Source organism: Hemicordylus capensis, chromosome 2, assembly GCF_027244095.1.
Source record: "Hemicordylus capensis ecotype Gifberg chromosome 2, rHemCap1.1.pri, whole genome shotgun sequence".
Taxonomy (NCBI): Eukaryota; Metazoa; Chordata; class Lepidosauria; order Squamata; family Cordylidae; genus Hemicordylus; species Hemicordylus capensis.
Genome location: NC_069658.1, coordinates 232,462,297 through 232,486,094, shown reverse-complemented (window position 1 = coordinate 232,486,094; position 23,798 = coordinate 232,462,297). Strand labels below are relative to the sequence as shown.

The window sequence follows — 23,798 nt, the reverse complement described above, 5'->3', positions numbered from 1 at the left end:
GCTCAGGAGTAGGCTTTTTCCGTTGCAGCCCCTGGACTTTGGAATGTGCTCCCTGTTGAAATAAGAACCTCCCCATCTCTGGCAACCTTTTTAAATGCACTGAAAACACAATTATTCAACCAGGCTTTTAATTAAATTTATGGTTTAAAATATATTTTAATACTGGGTTTTAAATGTTTTTAATCTTTTAAACAATTGTAATTGTTGTTTTAAATGATTTTAATTTAAACCACCCAGAGATGCAAGTTTTGGGTGGGATAGAAAAGATTTAAATAAAAATCAATCAATCAATCAGACATGAACTCATCCAGTTCATATATGACATGGGAGACAGCAGTAAACTGCCCAAACCTGAAAGAGTTCAACATACAGGATAGTGGCCAGAAATGCGTGATGATACAAGTGCCTTTTGTGAAAAGGTCTTGCCCACCTTCACTGCACAAGATGCAGAAGTTCACGCTGCCATAGCCATTCTTGAATTCAAGGCCCCAGACGTCCCTGTAACAACATACACAGACGCTGATTGGACAGCAAGAGCAGCCACAACATAGCTTCCCATATGGTTGAGCCGTGAAAGGGAGGCATCTGACGGACGCAATGATGCACACTCAGATAAATGGCAGAAAATAGGAGAGTTAATCCAAAAGAGAACAGCGCCTACCTGGCTTACCCACGTGACAGCACATCAGAAAAAGAAGGCTGGAATAATAAAGCAGACTCTTTAGCCAGAGGCAACAACACCTAGCAAGCCTGGTGAAGCCGAGCTTCACCCCTGTCATTACCCACAGTCAAAGTGAAATAGAAGAACAGCCCTGCTGGATCAGGCCCAAGGCCTATCTAGTCCCGCTTCCTGTTTCACACAGTGGCCCACCAGACGCCTTTGCTAAGTCCACAAGCACTTTGAGAGCATGCCCTCTCGCCTACTGTTTCTACCTTGCAACTCAGAGCACGACAAGTTACTACTCTAGATTTAAGTAGCCTTCAAGAAGACGACTCCAAGATTGAAGGTCTCACTTCAGCAGGCTCAGATTCCAAAGGAATGTTTAAAATAGAGAAGGTGGATGGAATCTGGTGGGTGGAGCGGCCACTGGACAGCAGTAAACAGCCCCCACTTGAAAGAGTTCAACATACAGGATGGTGGCCAGAAATGTGTGATGATGTGAGTGCCTTTCGTGAAAGATGTTTGTGGTGTGCACATGTGAATGCCAACTGCCAGTCAAAACCCCGTTAGACAACAACACGTAGATTCTGTGATGAGCCACATCCAAATGGATTACATTGGCTCATTTTCTACCACCTCCAGAGGCAAATGGTTCTGCCTTGTCATTCTGGAACCTTTTCCCAACTGGATTGAAGCAATACCAACCAGAACTGATACTGCTTCTGTCACTGCAAAAGTATGTTTCAATGTAGTTTGCAGCAGATTCAAGGTCCCCAAATACCTCGATTCTGAGAGGAAGTTTGTTTACGGGACAGGCATCCGGATAACCACGGGACGGGTGGGAGGAAGGTGAAGAAAACTCTGGCTGGCCAGAAAGCGGGGGGGGGGTAGCAATAAATGGGGGGGGACCGCAATAAAGCCGGGGTGGGGGAAAAGAAGCCGGTGCCTGGCTGGCCAGAAAGTGACTGGTGGGCCAGCCAGCAAGAAAGGGGGGGGGGCAGGCAGATGCAAGAAGGAGCCTGCCCGTCTGAAGGTGGGGGTGCGGGGGGGGGGGAGAAGAAGCCAGCACCTGACCAGCCAGAAAGTGGCGGGGGGGGGGGGAGCTGGCGGACAAGAAGAAGGGAGCATGTGGGCTGGCGGGGGAAGAAGGGGTGTGTGTGGATGGGTGGTGGGCTGGCCAGAGGCATAGGTACTCTGCTCCCGGCCCAGCTAGTATACTTGTAAAGGGCAATCTGGCAGGATGCGGGGGCGTGATTGAACTCCTGAATGGGGCTGCGTGGCCCCGTTTGGGAGTTAAATTGGCCAGTGCTGCGTTTACAGAGTGGCCGGAGAGACTCTCCCTGCCTTAAAGGGAGTTATCCTCCAACATTGGTCTAGAAAAGGCCTGCTCAACTTCAGCCCTCCTACAGCTGTTGGCCTACAACTCCCATGATCCCTGGCTATTGGCCACTGTGGATGGGGATCATGGGAGTTGTAGTCCAAAACCAGCTGGGGGGGGCAAAGTTGAGCAGGCCTGGTCTTGAAGCACAATGTGCCTGCCTTTCAAGATGGGGCTGGGGCTCAAGAGGTCTCCATTTCCCTTAAGGGAGCCCCTCCCCCGGCTCTGGGCAAAACGTAGCACTGCACCATGGGAATGGTAGTATCCACATGATGCCAGGGGAACCGCAGCGTGTATTCACCTATGGCTGAAGCATCGCACAGATACAACAGATTAGATGGGGACACACTTGGGGTTGATGGGGGCCAACCACTGGCCCCGAGCTTTACAAGAAAGAGCCCTGGTTTAGGGTCTGAGGGCCCTGCCTTGCTGCAGAGGGCAAGATTTGATCACTTGGTGTGGTGTCATTTTCAGCTCTGATTTTTTAATATTTTTATTTTGCAGAGAAGCCACAAAGCGATGGCTCCACAGCAGCCTTAAGTGAGTGACTCTCTCTCTCTCTCTCTCTCTGTGGTGAGAGATTGAAGAACTGTGGAGTGGGGGAAGAAGTCTGATCATCAGGACTTGAGCCTGCAGAGAAAGTGGTCTGGGGAGAGGGGAACACCCCTATTCTTTAAAAAATGCTTTTATTAGTATTACAAGTGGAAACAGGAAGGTTACATCTCTGAGACTCCAACAAGGCCAGACAGGTTTACATACAAGGTCTTATCCTTCAAAACCAAAACGAAGGAAAAATACGATCGTGTGAGTTGAATCTAAAGGGTCCTAAACTAGGCATCAGACATCAGTAGCAATCAGTAAAGAATCTTGAACCCCACAAGGGGAAATTAGTGGGGGGGGGGAAGGTCTGTCCCAGCATGATTTATCATCCCACTATCATAATGGTCTGAAGAGGAGAGAGCCAACCCAACTATGATATATAAAGTAGATAGGATACAATTATTTCAAACACAGGGCAAGACATCTCCAATACTCTATGATTTGAGCATCACAGACACGAAAAATGATATTAGGTATTATTGATAAGATTCTGTATTCTATAGGGAGGGGAATATAAGTTCCCTTGCTCTAATTTTGTCCTACTTCTGAATTAAGACCTGTATAAGTAATAATAAGAAACAAAATTTATTGAAACTTTCAATAAGTAGGATAACCGAGTCTTGTAATGTATATGTTTAATAAAGTATGTTTTATAATGTGTTATTTTCCAGTACTCAACAAAAGGAAGTTTCCTAAACCATGGATCTTCTAGCCTTTTCCATCCCATCAACATTAAATGATGAGAGATATAATGTATTAACTTATATGTTAAGCTGGTGGGCTGAGACAATCTAAAATGATCAAAGGTCATCCATGATTCTAGCCAAACTGAAAATGAATTCAAAATTTTTTAAATTCCTTGTTCTATCCAACCGGATAACCAATTTACAATAGGAACCACAGCAACAGACTTCACCAGCGAGATGCTGTACAGTTCTCTTCCACATGAGTTTCAATGTTATAAATAACAGGTACAAGAATCTAAATAAAAATTGGTCCTACTAATAAGAGCTCAAAAACAGATATGGACTAGCACCATTCCTTGCTCTTGTCCAGCACCAACAACCTCCGTTGAAATGGCAAATTGGATTCATTTGGGGAATGAGGTTGCGGGAAAATTGTTTTCCTATGGGGCTGTCTAAGGTTTAGGGTTCAGTTTGCATTTCAGTAAAAGTGGGGTGGGGGAGGTTCTACCTTTCAGAACCTTTTTAGCGAAGTAGGAAAACATGGAAAGGAAAGATTGTGCCGTCAAGTCAGTGTCAACTCCTGGCAACCACAGAACAATGTGGTTTTCCTGGTAGAATACAGGAGTGGCTTACCATTGCTTCCTCCCACACAGTATGAGATCTGCATGTCCTAAATTATATATAGGCAAGAGTGTGCGAAAGGTTAGATCAAGGATCCTGGAACTTAAATCGAGAGTTAGAACGGGACATTGTGAATCACCAGTTGTTGCCCACTTTTTAGAAAAGGGACACACGTGTGAGGAATTTAATTTTTTTGTCCTCTATAAATATACATCTCGGAGATTTTGTAATGAGGACATGAATACAGTGTTATTAAGGAAAGAGGCGTTTTTATACACCTGTTCAGGACTCATATTGGAGGCCTTAACACTAATCAGGACCTTTCTTGTTTTCTGGGGGAGATGTATTCAGCTATCTTAAAACAGCATTGTGAGCTGTAATCATGTGATTTGCAGGATCAGTAGAGAAGGAGGAAGGCACAGCACTTAATTAATTTTTTAGAGAGCACAGTTGTCTGGCATTAGTGCTCTGTGTGGTTAATTGGGTCATAGTTTAAAAGGGAGTGTGTAGAGCAAGTAAGCAATGCCTCCACAGGTGTAGATAAGAAACCATGGGAAGACAAGGCAGTTGTGATTAGAAAGCTAAAAAATGCTGTGTTTGTATCGACAGTGGTGAGTGTTTCTAAGTGGATCTTTTTGTGAGAGGAACTACATTTGGAAGATAAATTAATATTGATGTCTGATAATGTGATGCGTATTGTTGTTCTTCCGTTCAAGTTGTAATCTGATGAAGTAACCGTTTATTATGAAAAAGAAAACCCTTGTATAAAACTAGTTACACAAGGTATTATCCGGAAAATCTGTCATTCTTTGAAACACATGGTTGGATTACAAATATCACCTCCATTCCTATGGGACTGAGAATGGGAATGCATTGCTGCACAACGATGAGAAGAATTCTCTTCCATCTTGCTCAACTGGTGTTGAACCCTGCTTGTGGACTATCTGGATTCTAAGATAAGAACTGTTCTGATCACACCTAAGTGTTAAAATGGACTATCTATATGTTGTGGAAGATTCTTTGCAATATTTGCATGTACTTTGTTCCATTAAGGGGGTGTGTTATTTTTGCTCAGATATGTGTACCATATAAAACTGGGGTTGATTGACTGACTTCTTGAGCATTCCTATTCCAGTTTATCTAGTCATGTTGTGCTATTCATTCATTTATATGTAACGTGGCTCCTGTTGGGTTAGTGATACAGTATGAGATGATGCCTTTCAGTACCTTCCTATGTCACTGCTGCCTGATATAGGAGTTTCCCATATTCTCGGAAACACACCAGCTGGGATCTGAACCACCAGCCTCCTGCTTGCTAGGCAGGTTGCTTCCTCACTCTGCCATTAGGTGGCTCAAGAATCATAAATCATTCACACTTGGAATTTTTTTAAAGTGATATTAACTAAATATATTTAGTTAAATGTCAAAATATTTAACTAAATATTTGTGTTTTAATTCTGTACACTGTCTAGAGATGCACATACTGAAAAGAACACAAATGGTCACTTTTGATACCTATCCTTCGGTTACAATATAAGTGACAGAAGACTCCAGTTTACTCTGTTTTTAATTAATGTTGTCAGCGGCTTTGAATTAGTTTATGAAGAATGATGGAATATTATTTTTTAAAAATAAATACATAACTTACTTGCTGTGTGGGTTTTTGTGGCTTTTCTCCAAAAACAGTGTTTATCAAAATAGAAGATGACTCTGAATTTAAAACAATCTCCTTAAAAAACATTATACCTGTATTTACAAGAAAGAAAAAGGACTCTGAATTTAAGACTACTACTGCCGCCCCGGATTTCTACAGGATATAAATACTGTAGCAATTGGCCACTCCTCTACCCTAAAAAAGTGAACTGGAAGTGAACCCTGCCCTGACTGACAGGCAGTGACCTCTGGGGGATCAGCCACTCAGCACACAGTGACCGGGACCTAGAGGGCCTGGTGCCAGTAGAGCGACGAAGGAAGATGGGGAGCAGGCTTCGTGAGCACCAGCCATGAAGTCTTTCTGCGTCATGGCCAACAGCCAGCCTGGAGGCTTCTCTCATGGAAGGGCATCTGCAGAGCCTTGAGAGACAGGATTGTAGGAAGCTTGAATTCTCTCCTGGAGTTTGGGGTGAGCTCATGGAGAAAGGAAGCCAAGGGCTTTTTGGCTTCAGAAAGACTTGGGAGAGGGAATAGTGTGATAGCTAGTCTGTGTTAGACCACTTACTTTCCTTTTGTACTTTGCAAATCCTTACACTTGGTCTATTGTGTTTTATTTTGTAACGTAACCTTCTAAGAAACTCTAGCCTGAGCCCTTTCTATCCAACCAGGGCTCTGTAGAAGTCTCTGTACCCTGTAAAGGTGCTTTTAAAAGGTTGCTTGCAACTGGGGGGAGTGCTTTTTGAATTATCTATGCATTTGGGTAACCACGGGTTTTAAAGTGGGCCACTCCAAATACCAGCTGGGGTGTTTTTTGGAAGTAATCTTGTAAAGTACCGAGTATTATTATTTCTTAATTGTAGTTTGCAGCAGATTCAGGGTCCCCAAATACCTCAATTCTGAGAGGAAGTTCCTTCACGGGACAGGCATCAAGCAACGATTCCACATAGGACGACACCCACTGTCATTAGACCTTGTAGAGAGATCCTATCGCACGATCAAGGAAGCTTTACGTAACATGGCCTCATCCAGTGGTAAAAACTGTGATGAGCACCTCACCGCTATTCGCACGGCACTGAGAAGTTCAAACACAGTTATGGACTTAGCCCCCACAAAGTCATGACTAGATGCGCTATGTGTATGCCAGAGTCATGGTGGTTGGCCGTAAAAATCTCAAATTCCTGGATGCAAAATAATCACAGAGCAATGGATTCAGGGTTTAACTCAGCATGCTTGCACCTGAAAGCTTCCCACAAGTTGGGCATCATTGAGCAAGACACAGACAGATATCTTGGCTGGAACAGTCACCCTAGAGTGTGGGACGTTAGCAAGGAGCTCCATCTCTGTACCCAGATGCAATTCCTCCAGATAAAGTTTTACCTCACTTTCATTTTTACCCTAGGCTTGTTTTCCAGCCTAACAACACTTCTTGTTCACAGCCTAACGCTATCTTTTACCTTGAAATGTTTGCTTCATTGCAGCCAACGTTTGTTCAAGTAGCATTTCATCCCATAAAGAGGATTTGGCTTGGAATTCCTTCAAGTTAGAGAACGTGTGTGCTTCTCGCTTGTACTCTCTTCAGCCATGTGTTGACAAATGCCAGTTTAGGCCACACATTGCAGGCAATGTCCAACACAATGGCAATATGTGGAAAGAAGTGTATGTGTGTGTGTGGGGGGGTCCCTTACTGATAGCAACCCCATTATTTCCCCCAGCAATCAAAAAGTATGGTCAGAAAGAGCCTTAGAAGGACTACAGCCAGGCATTCAGCAGTTCAGGATCATAGGAGGATCAGGAACGGTCCCCCACTTCACATCATGAGGATGGCCCAAGAATACCTCCGCACATTTTACCGAGCCCTAGCTCCCACCTCCTACCAATTGCAGTACCCTCCAGATCTTTGGCATCCAGCTTGCTGGTTCCAAGTTACACATGAGTACCCTCAAGGCCGCCTGGCTTTGCTCAGGATTAGAGTTTACAGAGATGGATGGAGCAGTGGCAGATAAGACTATGCCCTCTACTGTACGTCCAGTTCTGAAGTGGGACTACTGCCATCCAGGACAAGGTCCGCATTGCTCAGAGGGGTTCAGACACTGTAACTGACTTTTCCATATAGTCACACTGATATCCTACACTAGTCCAAAAGTACCACTGAAGTGGTTAGCCAGCACTCCTGAAAAGTTTCATTAACACCCTTCTCAAACATTTATTATTTCTCTGTGTAAAACGCCCTGAACCATTTTTGGAAGGGCGGTATAGAAATCAAATGAATGAATGAATGAAACAGTGTCCAGACTGGGAAGGTGTTGGCGGCAGGTAGAAAAGTTGGCCTTCTTAATTAAGCTGTTTCCACCCTCTGAGCATGTATGTGGTGTCTCCCTGTGTGGATTCTTTGGTGAATAGAAAGATTGTCCTTCCAACTGAAGCTCTTTCCATACACTGAGCATGGATAGGGTTTCTCTCTATAAAGAATCAACCCACAGACCGGTCTTGGCCAGCTACTCATCCTGCGTTGCAATTTGAGAAGCTGACTCAGATTGCACAAAGTAGATTCAATCCTGAACTTTTAAGACAAAAGGTAAATAAGAGACTCTGGTAGTTCAAATTGCTGCCACCAAATCACTCCTTAATATATTTTATTAACGGGAATTGGAGTGATTAAAAATCCCAGTTTCAAACTTGACTTCCCCTTGCTAACCGGCAAAGATAAAAACAACCTCTCCCCACCCGTATGCCTGCACATGGTGAGCTAACCATAGCTGGCTTAGTGTCTCTGTTTGGAAATGGATTGCAGGAGAGGCTTCCCCTCCCCCCTTCCACCCACATTTAATCAAACACACTGTGAGGGTTTGTAAAAACAGAGAAAACCCTTTTGTTAAGTTGCCACAGACCAGGTGGTCTTAGGTTTCGACTTTTTAGTTGCACTTAGAAACACTTAGCTTGGTTACAAGAATATTCAAAACACCCAGATCTCTTCGTAGGTGGTGTGTTCTTTCTTATTCAGTTACAAGAAACAGATATTTAGGAAATGCACAGCAACAAGTAAAATATCCTCTGATGCATGTCTTACTAACAATACTTCGTCCAGTACTAACATCCGAAAGCCACAACTTGGCTTTCTGCCCCTTGAACCTCCCCAAACCCCTGGTGAGATCCAAGCTCCTGCAAATCTGTCTCACCAATTTCTGCAGATTCACTGAGACAGAATGTGGTCAGCCTCCATCAATCCCCTCTCACCTGGGCAACTCCCTTTTCTTCTACCCAGGAACTTTCTAGTAAGGATGTGCACGAACTATCAGACATATGGTTTGTTGGCAGGGGGCTTATCTTTAAGGAGTAGGGAGGGTCCCGCTAAACTCCTCCTCCCGCATTTCCCCCGCCAGAACTGCCACCGAAGAAAATGTGGCAGGTGGTGGTGGGGTAACAGCACCTGCTCTGCTCCTTAAAAGTTAACCCCTGCTGCCAAACCAATCAAAATGCTAGACCTCCGAACCGGTTTGGCAGTGCAGCAAAGGACAGCCCAACTGGTTTGTGCACACCATTACCCTCTAGTCCTGCCAGCCTGGTTGATTGGTCAGGACCTTTTCCTGTTAACTCTATCAGTGCTGGCAGTCTGCTCACTACACACTCCTGCATGGATTCTTTGATGGGCAGAAAGTTCGTACTTCTGCCTGAAGCTTTTTCCACAATCTGAGCACGTATATGGTTTCTCCCCTGTGTGGATTCTTTGATGGACAGAAAGCTTGTATTTCTGACTGAAGCTCTTCCCACATTCCAAGCAAATATACGGTTTCTCCCCTGTGTGGATTCTTTGATGGACAGAAAAATTACCCTTGCAACTGAAGCTCTTCCCGCACTCTGAGCATGAATAGGGTTTCTCTCCTGTGTGGATTCTTTGATGGGCAGAAAGGCGTGACTTCCAACTGAAGCTCTTTCCACACTCTGAGCATGTATATTGTTTCTCCCCTGTGTGGATTTTTTGATGGTCAGAGAGCTGGCCCGTATGACTGAAACTCTTTCCACATTCTGAGCATGTACATGGTTTCTCCCCTGTGTGAATTATTTGATGGAGAGAAAGCTTGTCCTTCCGTCGGAAGCTCTTTCCACACTCTGAGCATGTATATGGTTTATCCTCTGTGTGGATTTTCTGATGGTCAGAAAGATTACCCTTGCAACTGAAGCTCTTCCCACACTCTGAGCACGTATACGGTTTCTCCCCTGTATGGATTCTTTGATGGACAGAAAGTTTGTGCTTCCGTCTGAAGCTCTTTCCACACTCTAAGCACGTAAATGGTTTCTCCCCTGTATGGATTTTATGATGGTCAGAAAGATTACCCTTGCAACTGAAGCTCTTCCCACACTCTGAGCACGTATACGGTTTCTCCCCTGTGTGGATTCTTTGGTGGGCAGAAAGACTTCCCTTCTCACAGAAGCACTTCCCACACTCTGAGCACATATATGGTTTCTCTTCTGTGTGGAGTCTTTGATGGCCATTAAGCTGAGCCTTCTGGCTGAACCTCTTTCCACACTCTGAACACATATATGGTTTCTCTCCTGTGTGGATTCTTTGATGGGCAGAAAGGCGTGACTTCCAACTGAAGCTCTTCCCACACTCTGAGCATGTATACGGTTTCTCCCCTGTGTGCATTCTTTGATGGATTGACAGCTTGTACATCTGACTGAATCTCTTTCCACACTCTGAGCACGTATATGGTTTCTCCCCTGTGTGGATTCTTTGATGGGCAGAAAGGTTTGACTTCCGATTGAAGCTCTTTCCACACTCTGAGCACGTATAGGGTTTCTCTCTTGTGTCAATACTTTGATGGGAAGGAAGCTCATCTCTGCCACTGAAGCTCTTTCTGTATCTAGAACATGTATCTTCTTGGAAGACACACTGGTGGACAGCAAGGGCAGTGTCACAACTGAATCTCTTTCCACACTCTAAGCACAGTTTCTCTTCCGTATGGGTTTTTTGATGTTCGTACAAGTTCAACCAATTCCTGAAGCCGTTCCCACAGACTGTGCATTGATATGCTCTCACTCTCGTATGGGTGCTGTGATGTGCACCTAGGTGTGATTTATTAGTTAAGATGCTTCCACTTAGAGTGTGGTTACTAGTCTTATCTTCAGCTGGAACTGCATGGATGTTGGTCCCTTCAGGAGCTGCTGAATTCTTTTTCTCTTTTTCTTCAGTTTTTCTTCTTGATGCTTCCCCATTTTTTCTGTTCTTCCTCCGATTACCTGCATGCATAAAAAGAGAATTTTGGTGAGGGAGGAACACAGCCTCAACCCAAGAAACAAACCCAATTAACAGCATTGCAGTTCAAACCAAGGAAAAGATGAAGTGGAGGGGCAAATCCCACCATGTGCTAAGCAGCGTCTGTTGATTAGAACGAAGTCCAGCTACATGCTCCAAAGGATGTGGTATTGCAGAGGCATTCCCCTCAGGCGGAATACCATGTATTTGTTTGATCTGATTTCTATACTGCCCTTAAATAAATAAGATGGATCCCTGTCCCCAAAGGGCTCACAATCTAAAAAGAAACATAATGTAGACACCAGCAACAGTCACTGGAAGTACTGTGCTGGGGGTTGATAGGGCCAATTACTCTCCCCCTGCTAAATAAAAAGAATCACCACATTAAAAGGTGCCTCTTTGCCAAGTTAGCAGATTGGTTTGCCAATCATTTTAACCTGCCCCCTTATCTCACTGGGATGGGGCCGCTCTGGGAAGAGCCTCTGCATGCTTGATTGAAGAAGGTTCCAAGTTCCCTCCCTGGTATCTCCAGAGAGGGCTCCTGCCTGCACCTTGGAGAAGCCACTGCCAGTCTAGGCAGACAATCCTGAGCTAGCAGGACCAGTGGCCTGACTTAGTAAAAGGCAGCTTCGTATGTTCTATGTTCCAATCTCTGCAGTTATTCCTTTGCTGTCTCCCCTGACAGGTCTCAAGGGTGTGAGACAAGAGAGACTCATCCTAAAGAGCTGGACGGAAAGACCTAAAGGAGACAGAGCTGCATCTTCTGCTGCTGCGTGTAGAGCCTCTGGCCACTGAGCACACATCAGAGGAGCTGTCGGTGGTCATCAGGCACTAGTTGGAGGAATGGCTATCCGCACAGCCAAACTTCTGCAGGGGCTTCCTGATCACCAGTAATGGTGCCCATGCGCTGACTGGAAGCTCCTTTCTGAGATGGCCTTGACACTCGAGCCGTTCTCCCTTGCAGCAAGCAGCTTTTGTGCCGAGACGGTACCTCTGAGCCAGACTTTGCCTGCTGCTCTTCGCCTGGAGAAGACGATGGGTGAGTTCAAGACTACTCTGATCACTGGGGAGCCATGTACAATTAGGGATGTGTGAACAGGTCCGGAAATGAACCTGTTTTGCCATCGAATCAGTTTGGTTCAATGGCTTAATATCGGATCAACACCCACCCATCCCATTCCGTATCAAGCCAACACACACACACCCCACTGTTCTGGGGGTTATATATCACTGCTGCTGCTTGGGGGACTCTCCAGAAGTCCCATCCCCCCCTGGTCCCCATTATTTGCTAAAACACCCAGTTTTGGCGGTCTTCCGCCTGTTCCGGGTCTCACCCTCATGTCTGTGGCCATTTTGGAGGCTGCCACAGATGACCTGGCCATGCAGAGGCACATTAGACATGTGCAGTGGCCTCCAAAATGGCCGACGCCACAAGGGTGAGACCCGGAACAGACTGAAGACCGCCCAAACCAGGCAATTTGGAAAATAACAGAGGTCAGAGGGTGGCAGGGAGGTGGAACTTCTGAAGACACCCCACCCCCACCCCCATCAAAAAGCCCCTAGAGTGGCGGTGGTGAGTTCTATTTCGGGGTGGAGGCACAACCTGATCGAGGTGCACAAAACTGAACACAGCCAGTTCCACTCTGGTCAGGACTCAAACTGAACTGTGCAACTCAGCTTTATGCAAACCCTAATGTGCAATGGCAGGTGGGCTAAGGGCTGGAGTTGTGGAGAGGCTCAGCACCAGCAGAGTTGTTCTGCTGATTGGGGCAATCAGCAGAGCATGTTCTGAGCAGGTTGGGTGAATCGTAGGGCATGCGCTGTGTGACCCAACCAGGAAGGGCAATGCAGCTGGTCCACACATGCTGCCTGAATGGGGGGCCCTCCTGGTGAGAGAGGTTCATCAGGGAGTGGACAGGAGACTAGGAAAACACCAGGATGCGGGGCAGGAGTGCCTCCTCTGAAGGCACAGTGTATGCCCAGCATCATCACCGCTTCCCAGTCCAGCAGCATGGTGTCCCTGGCAGCTCCAACGCAGCCAGTGGTACTAACTGTTCGTTCTACCGGGGTTCAAATGGGGAGTGGATTGGTGCCTTGCCAATGGTACCGGAGGCGCTGACTGCAGTGATGCAGAGCAGAGTGTTCTGCCAAGACCTGCAGGAACCGGTGGTGATGGACCCCAAGATGGATCTCATTCACTTTGGGGCAATGCATTGCCAAGTGTTTAAGAGAACGTATTCTCTTAAATCTGAGGACATTGTTTAACAGAAGGTATTTAAGAGAACATCTTCCTCAAAGTGAGCCCCACCGCCTGTTAAGATTATCTGGAGAGGTCAGTCTACGTTTGGCAGCTAGTCAGGAATGGGCCTTCTCCTTTGCTGCCCCTGGACCTTGGAATGCGCACCCTGTTGAAATAAGAACCTCCCCATCTCTGGCAACTTTTAAAAAGGCACTGGAGACACGTTTGTTCACCCAGGCTTTGAATTAGATTGATGGTTTTAAATTTTTAATGTTGGTTTTACATGATTTTAATTGTAATGATTTTAATGTTTAAATGATTGAAATTGTTCAATTGAGTTAGTTTTGATTAATTGATTTTAATTGTTCTTATTTTGATGTAAACTGCCCTGAGCCATTTTGGGAAGGGCGGTATATAAATCAAATCCATGAATAAAATAAAGCAGTAAGTCTGGCCGGACTTGGTAATCATGGCCGGGCGGCTCCTCTCTTGCTCCTCAACCCGTGTCCAAAGTGAGAGGGTGTTCTCCAAGGCCAGGGATATGGTGAGACCCCATCGCTCACATTTGGATGCTGACTTGCTGGAGCAGCCGGTCTTCCTGAAGGCCAATTTCCCCCTGCTGGGCTACCCCGAGCTGGATGTGGGGGGGCGAGTGACTCATGGTCACCCCCACCTGCTGCAATACTAGCTCACCCTGGCCAACCCCGAATGTCTCACAGGCTGCTCGTTAGTGCTACTGACACATGCAGACATAGATGCTCTCCACCAGCCCACAATGAGGCCTAGAGCGCCAGGGCCAGCACCCATTGGAGGCCGTTGTGGAGCACAGGTGGTTTTGTTTTCGCTTGAGGGCTGGCTTGGTGCCATCAGATGGACAAAGGCAGAAGAACGTGGTAGCCTTGCCAGGCGTGCCTGCCCTTCCTTCTCAAGGGATGAGGTTGGGTCTGGTCACTGGTGTCGTGGCAAAATCTCTGTCTGCTGTGGATTTGCAGTGAGAGATTTGCTCCATGACATGTGTCGGGTTCTGTGCATTCTGCAGGTACACTCAGTCAGGGTCACCTGGTGGGCCACTGTGTGACAAATGAAGCTGGACTAGATAGGCCTGATCTAGCAGGGCTATTCCAGTGTTCAATTTTCTGTCAAAAGGGTTAGGGAATAATGGGAATTCAAGCCAGCCCATTATTCCCAATGGGCAGCACCTAGGGACACCAAAAAGGAATTGTGTGGTATGTCATGATGGGTGCAACCTGCAAAGCAATTAGACAATGGGGCTATTTTTAATTATTTTTATTTTTGTTTGTCTATAGTCAGTAGGTCAAGGGTTAACCTGCTGAAGACCGTGGAATTTTTTTAAAAATTCATTAAAAATAGCCCAAATGCCCATTAGCTTTGCGGGTTGGTTGATAGGTAGCATCCATCATAACATACCAACTAACCCAATTCTGGGTTCAAATTCCCATTATTCACTATGGACGAACCACTTGGATCCAGTTCAGTGGAACCGATACAAGAATGAAGGCATCGGCTTAGAATCCAGTTCAACTTCAAATGAACCGGGAAAACTGGTTTTGTGCACACCCCTACACACAGCAAACCAGCTACCTGCTGATCCCTCCTCCTCCTCAGAGACTTCAATAAATGGATCTTCTCTATCTTCTGACCAAGAAGTGTCTTCATGTTTCAGAATGGAAAGTAACAGACAAAGGAGGTTTTGCAGTTCCAACTTGAACAAATCTTCAGGGAGCCCAACTCAGCCTGTCAAAACTGTTCTGACCACAGCCTGGCAGAGAGCCAAGAATGGGTGGCAAAGGCTTTGAAAGAGTCCTCACCACGACTGGAAATAGTCCCAGGAAGGAGGTCTAGTAGAGAAAGCCACAAGTATCTCTCTCAGCCACACTACAGGCGAGGGAAGCTCCCTCTTGGACCATGTGGAAACCACCAAATTCAGCAAAAACAGGGCCGTCAGTTAAGGCTGAAGTGAGCTGACACTTCTGCCCATTAGGAAGAGGAGGGTGGGAGTGCTTTACTGCCATCTCTAGGAATGACCCCTTTCAAGCTCATGTTGGGACTCATTTTTCTCTTTAACCAAGGAATTCCTTCCAAGGAATGTGGACCAGCTGCTGACATCCTCCATGACATCCTCACAATGCACTGATATGCACCAGCAATAGCAACAATTCCTGCTTTCCACATCCATCAGCCAAAGGAAAGAGGGAGCCTTACCCAGCCAGGCCAGATGCCCAGAAGTCTCCTCCATGACTTCCCTGTGCAGAGCCCTTTGGCCTGGATCCAGCAGAGCCCACTCCTCCTCGGAGAAACACACAGCCACCTCCTCAAAGGACACGGGTCCCTGAAAGATGAAGAAAGCAGTTTCTCTATCTGGATATTGTCAGAAAAGTCATGGCTGGATGTTCCTCTAAAGGATCTTCCCAAGTTGCTTTCAAGGTTTCTTTAGCGGCAACTTTTGTCTTCCAAGGGGGCATTTTTAATCGAAAGAGAGAGGGATTTTCCCACCCAGAGACAGGTGAGGCCTGCCTCTTCCTCCCTTGATGCTTCTCTTACCTGATCCGATGACCACACAGCAACACCTTCCTCTCCATCACCCAGAGGAGAAGGCCTAGAAAGAACGTTCAGGGACATTTCACAGCCTGTGAAGTAAAGAAAGGAAATGTCTTTTATGCTTTTAGGCATTTTGCATTACAGGGACTGGAGCAAAATCAATCTGTCCCAAGAATGTTTTTTGGAGTCTCAGTGTGAAGTTACTGGAAAAAGAAGAGAACCTAGAGAAAAGCGTCTCTTGCACAGACACTTAAAGGGAACATAAAAGCACTCCAGGGTTTTCAGGAGAGGGCCAAGATGAAATACTCCACATCCATCCTTACCCAGTGAGGTGGTTCCTCCATCCCCCTCCAACTCCCGTACGATTCCCCTGAAGAGCAGACTGTGCCTCGTGTCTGACGGAGCCTTCTCTGCCTGCAGGGGATCAGTGGCCATGTTGGCTAACATACCCAGTGCCTGGAAGAGGAGAAAGGGAAGAGGGATGAAGAAAGGGAATGGAGCATTTATTGGTATTATACTGATATGTCACGCAACTCTGGTAGAAATACCCTCAGGGCAGACATTACAAAGGTATTAAAACAGAAAGAGAACAAGAATAGTAAGAATAATAATGATCCAAAGCAGGCCTGCTCAACATAAGACTCCCCCAGCTGTTTTTGGACTACAACTCTCATAATCCCCAGCCAGAGGGGCCAGTAGCCAGGGATTATGGGAGTTGTAGGCTAAAACCGCCAGGAGGGACAAAGGTGAGCATCCCTGACTTAAAGCAAGAGAAGAAAAAGTGCCCATCAGGCAGCTGGATGAAGAACAACATCCTCAGATGATGTTTTTAAACAGCCAGGGAAAATTAAAAGGGGTGTTTTCTCCAAGTACTAAAGAGACATGAGATGGGCATCAGTTTGGCATATCTGGGGAAAGCACTTGGCGGAGATGCTCGACTTCCTGGGAGGGAGAGGATCCCTCTGTGAGGGGAGTTGGAGGCCCTCTCCTCCCGGCAGCAGAGGCTGAAGCCGGGCTGGGCAGGCAGTCTGCCCTGGAAGCCTTGCAACCCACTTGTAGGAATGTGCATGAACCTGTTCCGAGGCCCTTTAATGGGCCTCCAAAGTGGTTCGAACACTGGGATGTTCGAAGGCAGGGGTGTGTGTCTCTTTATGGGCGAGGGAAGCTGCACTTACCTCCTCCCTCTGCTTCCCCCCACTGGCGCCCGGTATTTTACATGTCCTACAGGGAGGCAGTGTACTTCCCTGCCACCCCATTTGCTTTTCGGCTGGAAGTAGCTGATGCACGTCACGCTCGCACCCGGACACTAGCTACTTCCGCCCACTTCTGGCTAAAGCGTAAATGGGGCAGAAGGGAAGTAGGCTGCCACTCCATAGGGTGCTGGCATGGGAAAAGCGGAGGGAGGGGTAAGTGAACCCTCCCACGCCCTTAAAGTGAGACACACACACACCCCACCATCAGCCACCCGCGCCTGGTTCCATGAACATCCCTACCCACTCTCAGGCCTGGCTTGCTTAGGGAAGGTGCATGATATGCTGAATGACTGTGCCCTAGAACAGTTGGTCTTGGAATCAACCAGAGAGAATGCAACCTTGGACTTAATCCTGAATGGCACCCAGGACCTGGTGTGTGATGTCAGTGTCATTGACCCTTTAGGGAACAGTGACCATAGTGCGATCAAACTCAGCATACATGAGGGGAGTGAATCACCAAGGATGTCTAACACAGGCACTTCGAATTGCAGAAGAGGAAACTTCTCCAAAATGAGGAGTATGGTGAAAAGAAAGCTGAAAGGGAAAATCAGGAGAGTAACTTTGCTCCAGAGTGCATGGAGTTTACTCAAAACCACAATACTAGAAGCCCAGTCAGATTGTATACCCAAAAGGAGGAAAGGTACCACTAAGTCCAGGAGGATGCCAGCATGGCTCACAGGTACCGTCAAGGAAGCTATAAAAGGGAAGAAGACTTCCTTCCAATTGGAAGGAAGGCCTGTCCAAATGAAGAGAACAGAAAGGAACACAAACTCTGGCAAAAGAAATGCAAGGTGAAAATAAGGGAGGCAAAAAGAGAGTTTGAGGAACATTTAGCTACAAGTGTCAAGGGGAATAACAAAAACTTCTTTAAATACATCAGAAGCAGGAAACCTGCCAGGGAGGCAGTTGGACCATTAGACAATGAGGGAGTGAAAGGGATTATTAAGGAAGATATGGAGGTTGCAGAGAAGGTAAATGAGTTCTTTGCGTCTGTCTTCACGGCAGAGGATACTGAGCATATACCTGTTCCTGAACCAGGCTTTTCAGGGATGGAGGCTAAAGAACTGAGTCAGATAGAAATTACATGCCAGTTAGCTTAACATCCATTCCAGGCAAACTGATGGAAAGCATCGTCAAGAATAAAATTGTAAAGCACATAGAAGAACAGGCCCTGCTGGGAGAGAACCAGCATGGCTTCAGCAAAGAAAAATCTTGCCTTGTTTGTCTTTTGGAGTTCTTTGTCTTTTGGAGTTCCTTGAGAGTTTGTCAAACAGGTTTGTCTTTTGGAGTTCTTTGAGAGTGTCAACAAGTGCGTGGATCAAGGTGATCCAGCTGACACTGTATACCTGGACTTCCAAAAAGCTTTTGACAAAGTTCCTCATCAAAGACTCCTGAGGAAACTTAGCAGTCATGGGATAAGGGGACAAGTACATGTGTGGATTTCTAACTGGTTGCAAGACAGGAAACAGAGAGTAGGTGATAAATTGAGAGTTTTCACAATCGAGGGAAGTAAGAAGTGGGGTCCCCCAAGGATCTGTACTGGCACCGGTGCTTTTTAATTTATTCATAAATGATCTAAAAGCAGGGGTAAGCAGCAATGTGGCCAGATTTGCAGATGATACCAAACTCTTTCAGGTAGGGAAATCCAAAACAGATTGTGAGGAGCTCCAAAAGGATCTCTCCAAACTGAGTGAGTGGGCGACAAAATGGAAAATGCAGTTCAGTGTTAGCAAGTGTAAAGTGATGCACATTGGGATGAAAAACCCCACCAAGTATACGCTGATGGGATCTGAGCTGTCGGTGATTGACCAGGAGAGGGATCTTGAAAGTGTCAGCTTAGTGTGCAGCAGTTGTGAAAAAGGCCAATTCCATGCTAGGGATAGATAGACAGACATTTATCATATTTTTATACCACAGTCTCTGGGCAGTTTACAACCAAATAAAAATTTACATTAGGAAGGGGACTGAAAATAAAACTGCTAATATTATAATGCCCTTATACAAAACTATGGTGCAGCCACACTTGGAGTACTGCATACAATTCTGGTCACCTCACCTAAAAAATGGACATTGTAGAACTGGAAAAGATGACGAAGAGGGCAACCAAGATGATCAGGGGCCTAGAGCACCTTTCTTCTGAGGCAAGGCTATAACACCTGGGGCTATTTAGTTTAGGGGGGGGGGAATAACTGTGGGGAGACATGATAGAGGTCTATAAAATCATGCAAGGTGTGGAGAAAGTAAATAAAGAGACATTCATCTCCCTCTCACATAACACTAGAACCAGGAGTCATCCCATGAAATTGATTGACAGGAAATCTAGGATCAACAAACAGAAGTACTTTTTCGCACAATGCATAATCAATTTGTGGAATTCTCTGCCACAAGATGTGGTGACAGCCAACAATCTGGATGGCTTTAAGAGGGGTTTGGATAACTTCATGGAGGAAAGGTCTATCATCGGCTACTAGTTGGAGGGCTGTGGGCCACCTCCAGCCTCAAAGACAGGATACCTCTGAGTACCAGTTGCAGGGGAGTAACAGCAGGAGGGAGGGCATGCCCTCCACTCCTGCCTGTGGGCTTCCAGAGGCATCTGGTGGGCTACTGTGTGAAACAGGACGCTGGACTAGATGGGCCTTCTTGAGCCTGATCCAGCAGGGCTGTTCTTATGTTCTTACGAAAACCAGTAGATTGGTATATGAATCCATCCCTGGCAGTAAAAAGGGCTGTAAGAGGACATCCCAGAACTCTTGTAAAATTTCCCAGCCTACAAAGAGACAGGAGGGGAGAAGCTGGTGACGCTCCTGCACGCGTTATTTGCTCTTTCTGCGGTTCCATTGCTAGTACAGCAGCTTAGCTGACTATAAGCACCAAAATTCTGCCAGATAGGAAGAAAAGGACTCAGGCTCTGCTTGCAAGAGGACCCTATTTGGCAACTGGTGACATTATCCCACAAGTTCTCAGCCCCCTGAAACTACCTGGATAAAACGGCTCTGCTGCTCACCTCCTGCCTCTTCTCTTCTGCCTGGCTCAGGAGGAAACCTTCTGCCAGGGCCACTGCCTGGGAACTGGTTTCCGCTCCGCACTCTCTGACCCAGCTCTCCATCTCCGGGGGCAGGACAGTCAGGAACTGCTCCAGGATTACTAGGTCCAGCATCTGAGCTTTGGTGTGCTTTTCTGGCTTCAGCCACTGATGGCAACGAGCGTGGAGTCTGCTGCAAATGTCTCGGGGTCCTTCAGCCTCCTGGTATGGGAGATGCCTGAGTCTCTGGCATTCAACAGCGATGCTGGTGTGATCTGCTTCCAGGATCTTCTGCACCATTCTTTCCCAGAATTCCTTGCCACTCCCAGCCTCAATGCTTTGGGGGTCTTTTTCTGCTCCTGCCCCTGATTCATTACTTACTGGGCTTTGCAAATCCATTTTTTAATTTGATCTCAAATGAAACTTCCAATGCAGCCATAAGATCTTTGACCAGCAGTTAGTCTCATATGGCCAAAGAGTCTTCCTTGTCAAGTTATTTTTCTCTTTCCAAATAAGCACTTAATTTTTCTGCAAAACTTTGCTTCTAATTGAGAAATGGGGGGCGGGGGGAGAGAATCCTGTGAATGAGAGAGAAGCACCAATCAACACACATTTAATGTCACAATTTCACTGCAGTCGGTAGCTAAGGGGTAACAGGGCCTGGAAATCTGTAGGTGGGCTGGACTGAGAAACCTGCAGTATAACTAACTAGCTGAACCCATATGTGTTGCTCTCCTTGGCCCCCACCTGCTTTATTGCCCAATGTCAGCCACCCTCCCGCACGCCCAACCCTTCCCGGCTGCCCACCACTGTCCAATCACCATGGTGCTTCTGTTCCGTTACCTCTGATTGGTAAAGCACTGTGTGTGGGGGGCTTGCCACCTATGACCTTAGTGTATTATATATATAGAGAGAGATACTTTAAGGAAGGACAGCCATCTGAGAAGGAACGGTGGTAGGAAAAGTTCTTCCACAGACATTGCCTTAGGCTGCTTTTCTTTTGTTTCTGGTGTGCCTCTGAATCCTATAAACTGTTTTCTCCTATTACCAACTCTTTATGTTCTCTCAGCAATCAAGTCATTTAAAAAACTACTTTCTAAGAGTGGTTTGCAATGCTTTGTGGGGAAGGGAAGTTCCCTAGTACCATGTCAACAAGCCTTAGAGACTAGGGGTCAGTCACCAAGTGCACCTGCCCTGTGATAATCATTTATTGACTTCCATTGTATGGTGGGTGGCCTACTTTACCCAGCCCAGGATACTCAATGGGAGCCGGGAAAAGGACCCTACTCTAAAGGAGAGTAGGTGGTGGCAGCAATCATTACCAGCCGGGAGAGCTAGTCTCTTTAGTGGAAGTTGATCCTTCAGTCACCCTGTAACAAAAGAGTAGTCTGCCCATTAGGTAGGGGGCATTCTGCTGCTATACTCAGTCATAAGCGTTCCCTCCTTCCATTTAATAACAAAATAAATAGAGTTGAAGGAGTTTTGTGTCACTCAGATGTTCACACAATTGAATGTTTGCTTGGTCAAATTCATCAGTCTAGAGACAAACACTTGCTCTTCTCTTTCTATGACAAATCTTTTCATGAAATCCCCCTTTTTAGTAACTGGCTGGCATAAATGTTCCTCCCTTCCCTTTTCCATTGTGTGCAAAGGAGAAGGGTAGGAGACTGTGCTTAATGTAGGGGCTGGAGAGTGGCTGCATGGGAGGGGGGCCTCGGTAACTCCCTGAAAAGAGGTCTCTTACACAGCCCCCATCTCTGGGACAGCAAATATTGGGCAGCAAAGTTGTTTCTCCCACCAAGGAAGGTCGTGGGGTGAGGGATGAGTACACAGTGACTCCCCACTCCCACGTCATTCATGCAATGGTAAGACTCCTGCAAGAACTGATTGAAAACAGAAGAGAAATCTGAACAGAAAGAGACCCTGTCTTACTTAATATAGCTGACAAACAAGAAGAAGAACAAACCAAGCCAAGAGAGAGAAGGAAATCCGGGTGCTTAATGGCTTCAAAAATGAAGATAATTTTTAATTCCTTCAAAGCGAGAAGAGCTGGGGTGGGGACAGACCCTTGACCTAGCCCGATCCCCAGAGGAAAGGGGGTAAGGAACGGGGAGAAGAGCAGGCGAGTTGGAAGACAGATTCAGCCAGTCCCCAGGGAAGAGGCCCCCCAGTCCTGGCCTCTGCAAGAACCCTTCTGCCCCCCCCCCCGGGGAAAAGGGCTCCAAGCGGCTGCAGCGGAGCCGCTCCCTTTGTCTCTTTTGCGGGTGGGGGGGGAGTACAGGGGGCAGCAGGTGAGAGGGAGGGAGCTCGGTCTGCAGGGGTAGAGGAACTGTAATGGGGCCCTGTGTCTGGCAGCAGCGGAGGAAGAGGGTCCTGATCCCCAGCCCTCCCCACCCCACTCCCAAGCCCATCCGCCTTCCATTGCCCGGGCAGACAGCCGTGGTGGTGGGGCCAGCAAGGCAGGGTACAGCAAGGCAGGGTACAAGGCAGGGAGCTGCGGAAGGGGGCTTGCGGGCGTGCATCCTGCGGCCAGGCAGAGGGAGGCCGCCAGTGTCCCAGGGGTCGGCAGGGCCCCCCTCTCCCCCGCCATGCCCCAGTCTAGCCCAGAGGCGGATCCCGCTCCCCACCGGCCCCTCCGCCTGCATCTCTCACCTGCAGCATCAGCAGCTTCCGAGGGGTGCAAAGTGCACGTGGAAGGGGCCTGGCTCCCAGGGAAGGAAGTGCAAGGCAGGAAAGGGTGGGGGGTAATGGTGGAAGGATCTGGGGAGCCCCGGGATATGCCTCTCTCCCCTACTGGGTCCCTCTTTCTGCAACAATCTCCCTAAGCAAACGCCTCCCTCTGCAGAGTCTGCTCTGCTGCTGCTACTTTCCTCCTCGCTCTGAAGAGGAGGAACGAACGATTTCCTTCTTGGCTTGCTGGTGGGCAGTGAGAGCAGAGCTTCGAGATTCCTAGAGAGGCGACTGGGCATGATGGGAGTTGTAGTTCACCAGGCACTAGAGAGGCAGGTTTGCTCAGCCCTGCTCCAAGGGTTAAAGGGAGAGCAGAGCTTCCATCCCGATTTCCTAGAGAGACCCCTCAAAGATGGAAGTGGCTGTGAGTTTTCACACTCGTTTGCGCCTCTGCTCCTTTCTGGTGGAAAAGGAGCGGTTATTATTTATTTATTTTGTTTTAGGATTTGATTTAAAAACCGACAGATATGACACATATCCAGGAGGCTTATGAAAATTCAGAGATTTAAAAACAGACAACAATTAAAAGCAATGTAAAAAGTTGAAAACACAGTAATTAGAATTGTTCTATAATTGTAAAAGCTGTTCTATAACTAACCCCTCCCCCACCACTTTTGATGCCCCCACCTCCACGCAGACGCACACCTTCACCCCTATCTCAACATTCCTCTAAAGGATCAGGAGCGCGCAAATTACCTGTAGGATGTCTGAGGAGTTCAGAGGCTCAAGCAAGGAAATGCGGGCAGCCCAAGGCAGGGATGAGCTGCTAATGGAGACAGAAGTGGCAGACGGGGGCGGGGGGCGTGATCTCTGAGGCTGGCCCTCCCAGGAGTTCATCCTACCCAGTACTAGGACGAGGGGGAGTCTTTCCTCCCTCCTTCCTGCCCGCCCGAACAACAGCCTGTTCCTCTGCACAGCAGCAGACTCACTTCCCTCCTTATCCAGTTGCATTGAGCCTACTGTACATGTGTGGAATGAGAGATGGTTCGCAGGCTGGGTTGGAGGCCAGGAAGAGGCTGGCGTAGGCACAGCTCTTGGGGAGGAAGGCGTGTGAGGGAGGAGCAGACCCCAAACCGTTTACGTAGAAAAATAAAAAAGACAGGGTCTACAAACTGAGGATTGCAGCCTTTCTGGGATTTCCT

General features: G+C 47.1%; 2 protein-coding genes across 3 annotated transcripts in view; both read right to left on the bottom strand.

The window, feature by feature from the left end:
- Positions 1-5,728, bottom strand: part of LOC128343837 (zinc finger protein 850-like) — a 39,785-nt gene extending 34,057 nt beyond the window's left edge. Inside the window, exon 1 of the mRNA XM_053293273.1 lies at positions 5,595-5,728. The gene's annotated coding sequence lies outside the window, so the exon portion shown is untranslated. The remainder of the gene's footprint in view (positions 1-5,594) is intronic.
- Positions 5,729-8,195: 2,467 nt separating this feature from the next.
- Positions 8,196-22,860, bottom strand: LOC128343318 (zinc finger protein 345-like). Of its 2 annotated transcripts, none has more exons than XM_053292190.1 (6): positions 22,579-22,860; positions 19,909-20,504; positions 15,975-16,107; positions 15,655-15,740; positions 15,316-15,442; positions 8,196-10,837 (listed from the first exon to the last, which is right to left on the bottom strand). In XM_053292190.1, the coding sequence occupies exons 2-6, from the start codon at positions 20,323-20,325 to the stop codon at positions 9,171-9,173; spliced, it is 2,430 nt and encodes an 809-aa protein (XP_053148165.1). In that variant the 5' UTR covers positions 20,326-20,504; positions 22,579-22,860; the 3' UTR covers positions 8,196-9,170. The 2 variants fall into 2 exon arrangements, with proteins under 2 accessions (XP_053148165.1, XP_053148166.1); XM_053292191.1 differs by lacking the exon at positions 22,579-22,860 and adding an exon at positions 21,859-22,317.
- Positions 22,861-23,798: the final 938 nt, after the last annotated feature.

Coding starts and splice junctions, on each gene's coding strand:
- LOC128343318 (XM_053292190.1), bottom strand. CDS start 20,325: ATGGATTTGCAAAGCCCAGTAAGTAATGAATCAGGGGCAGGAGCAGAA. Junction 16,108..19,908: donor CAGAAGAGAAGAGGCAGGAG/GTGAGCAGCAGA, acceptor CTCCTCTTCCAG/GCACTGGGTATGTTAGCCAA. Junction 15,443..15,654: donor CTGTGTGGTCATCGGATCAG/GTAAGAGAAGCA, acceptor TTCATCTTTCAG/GGACCCGTGTCCTTTGAGGA.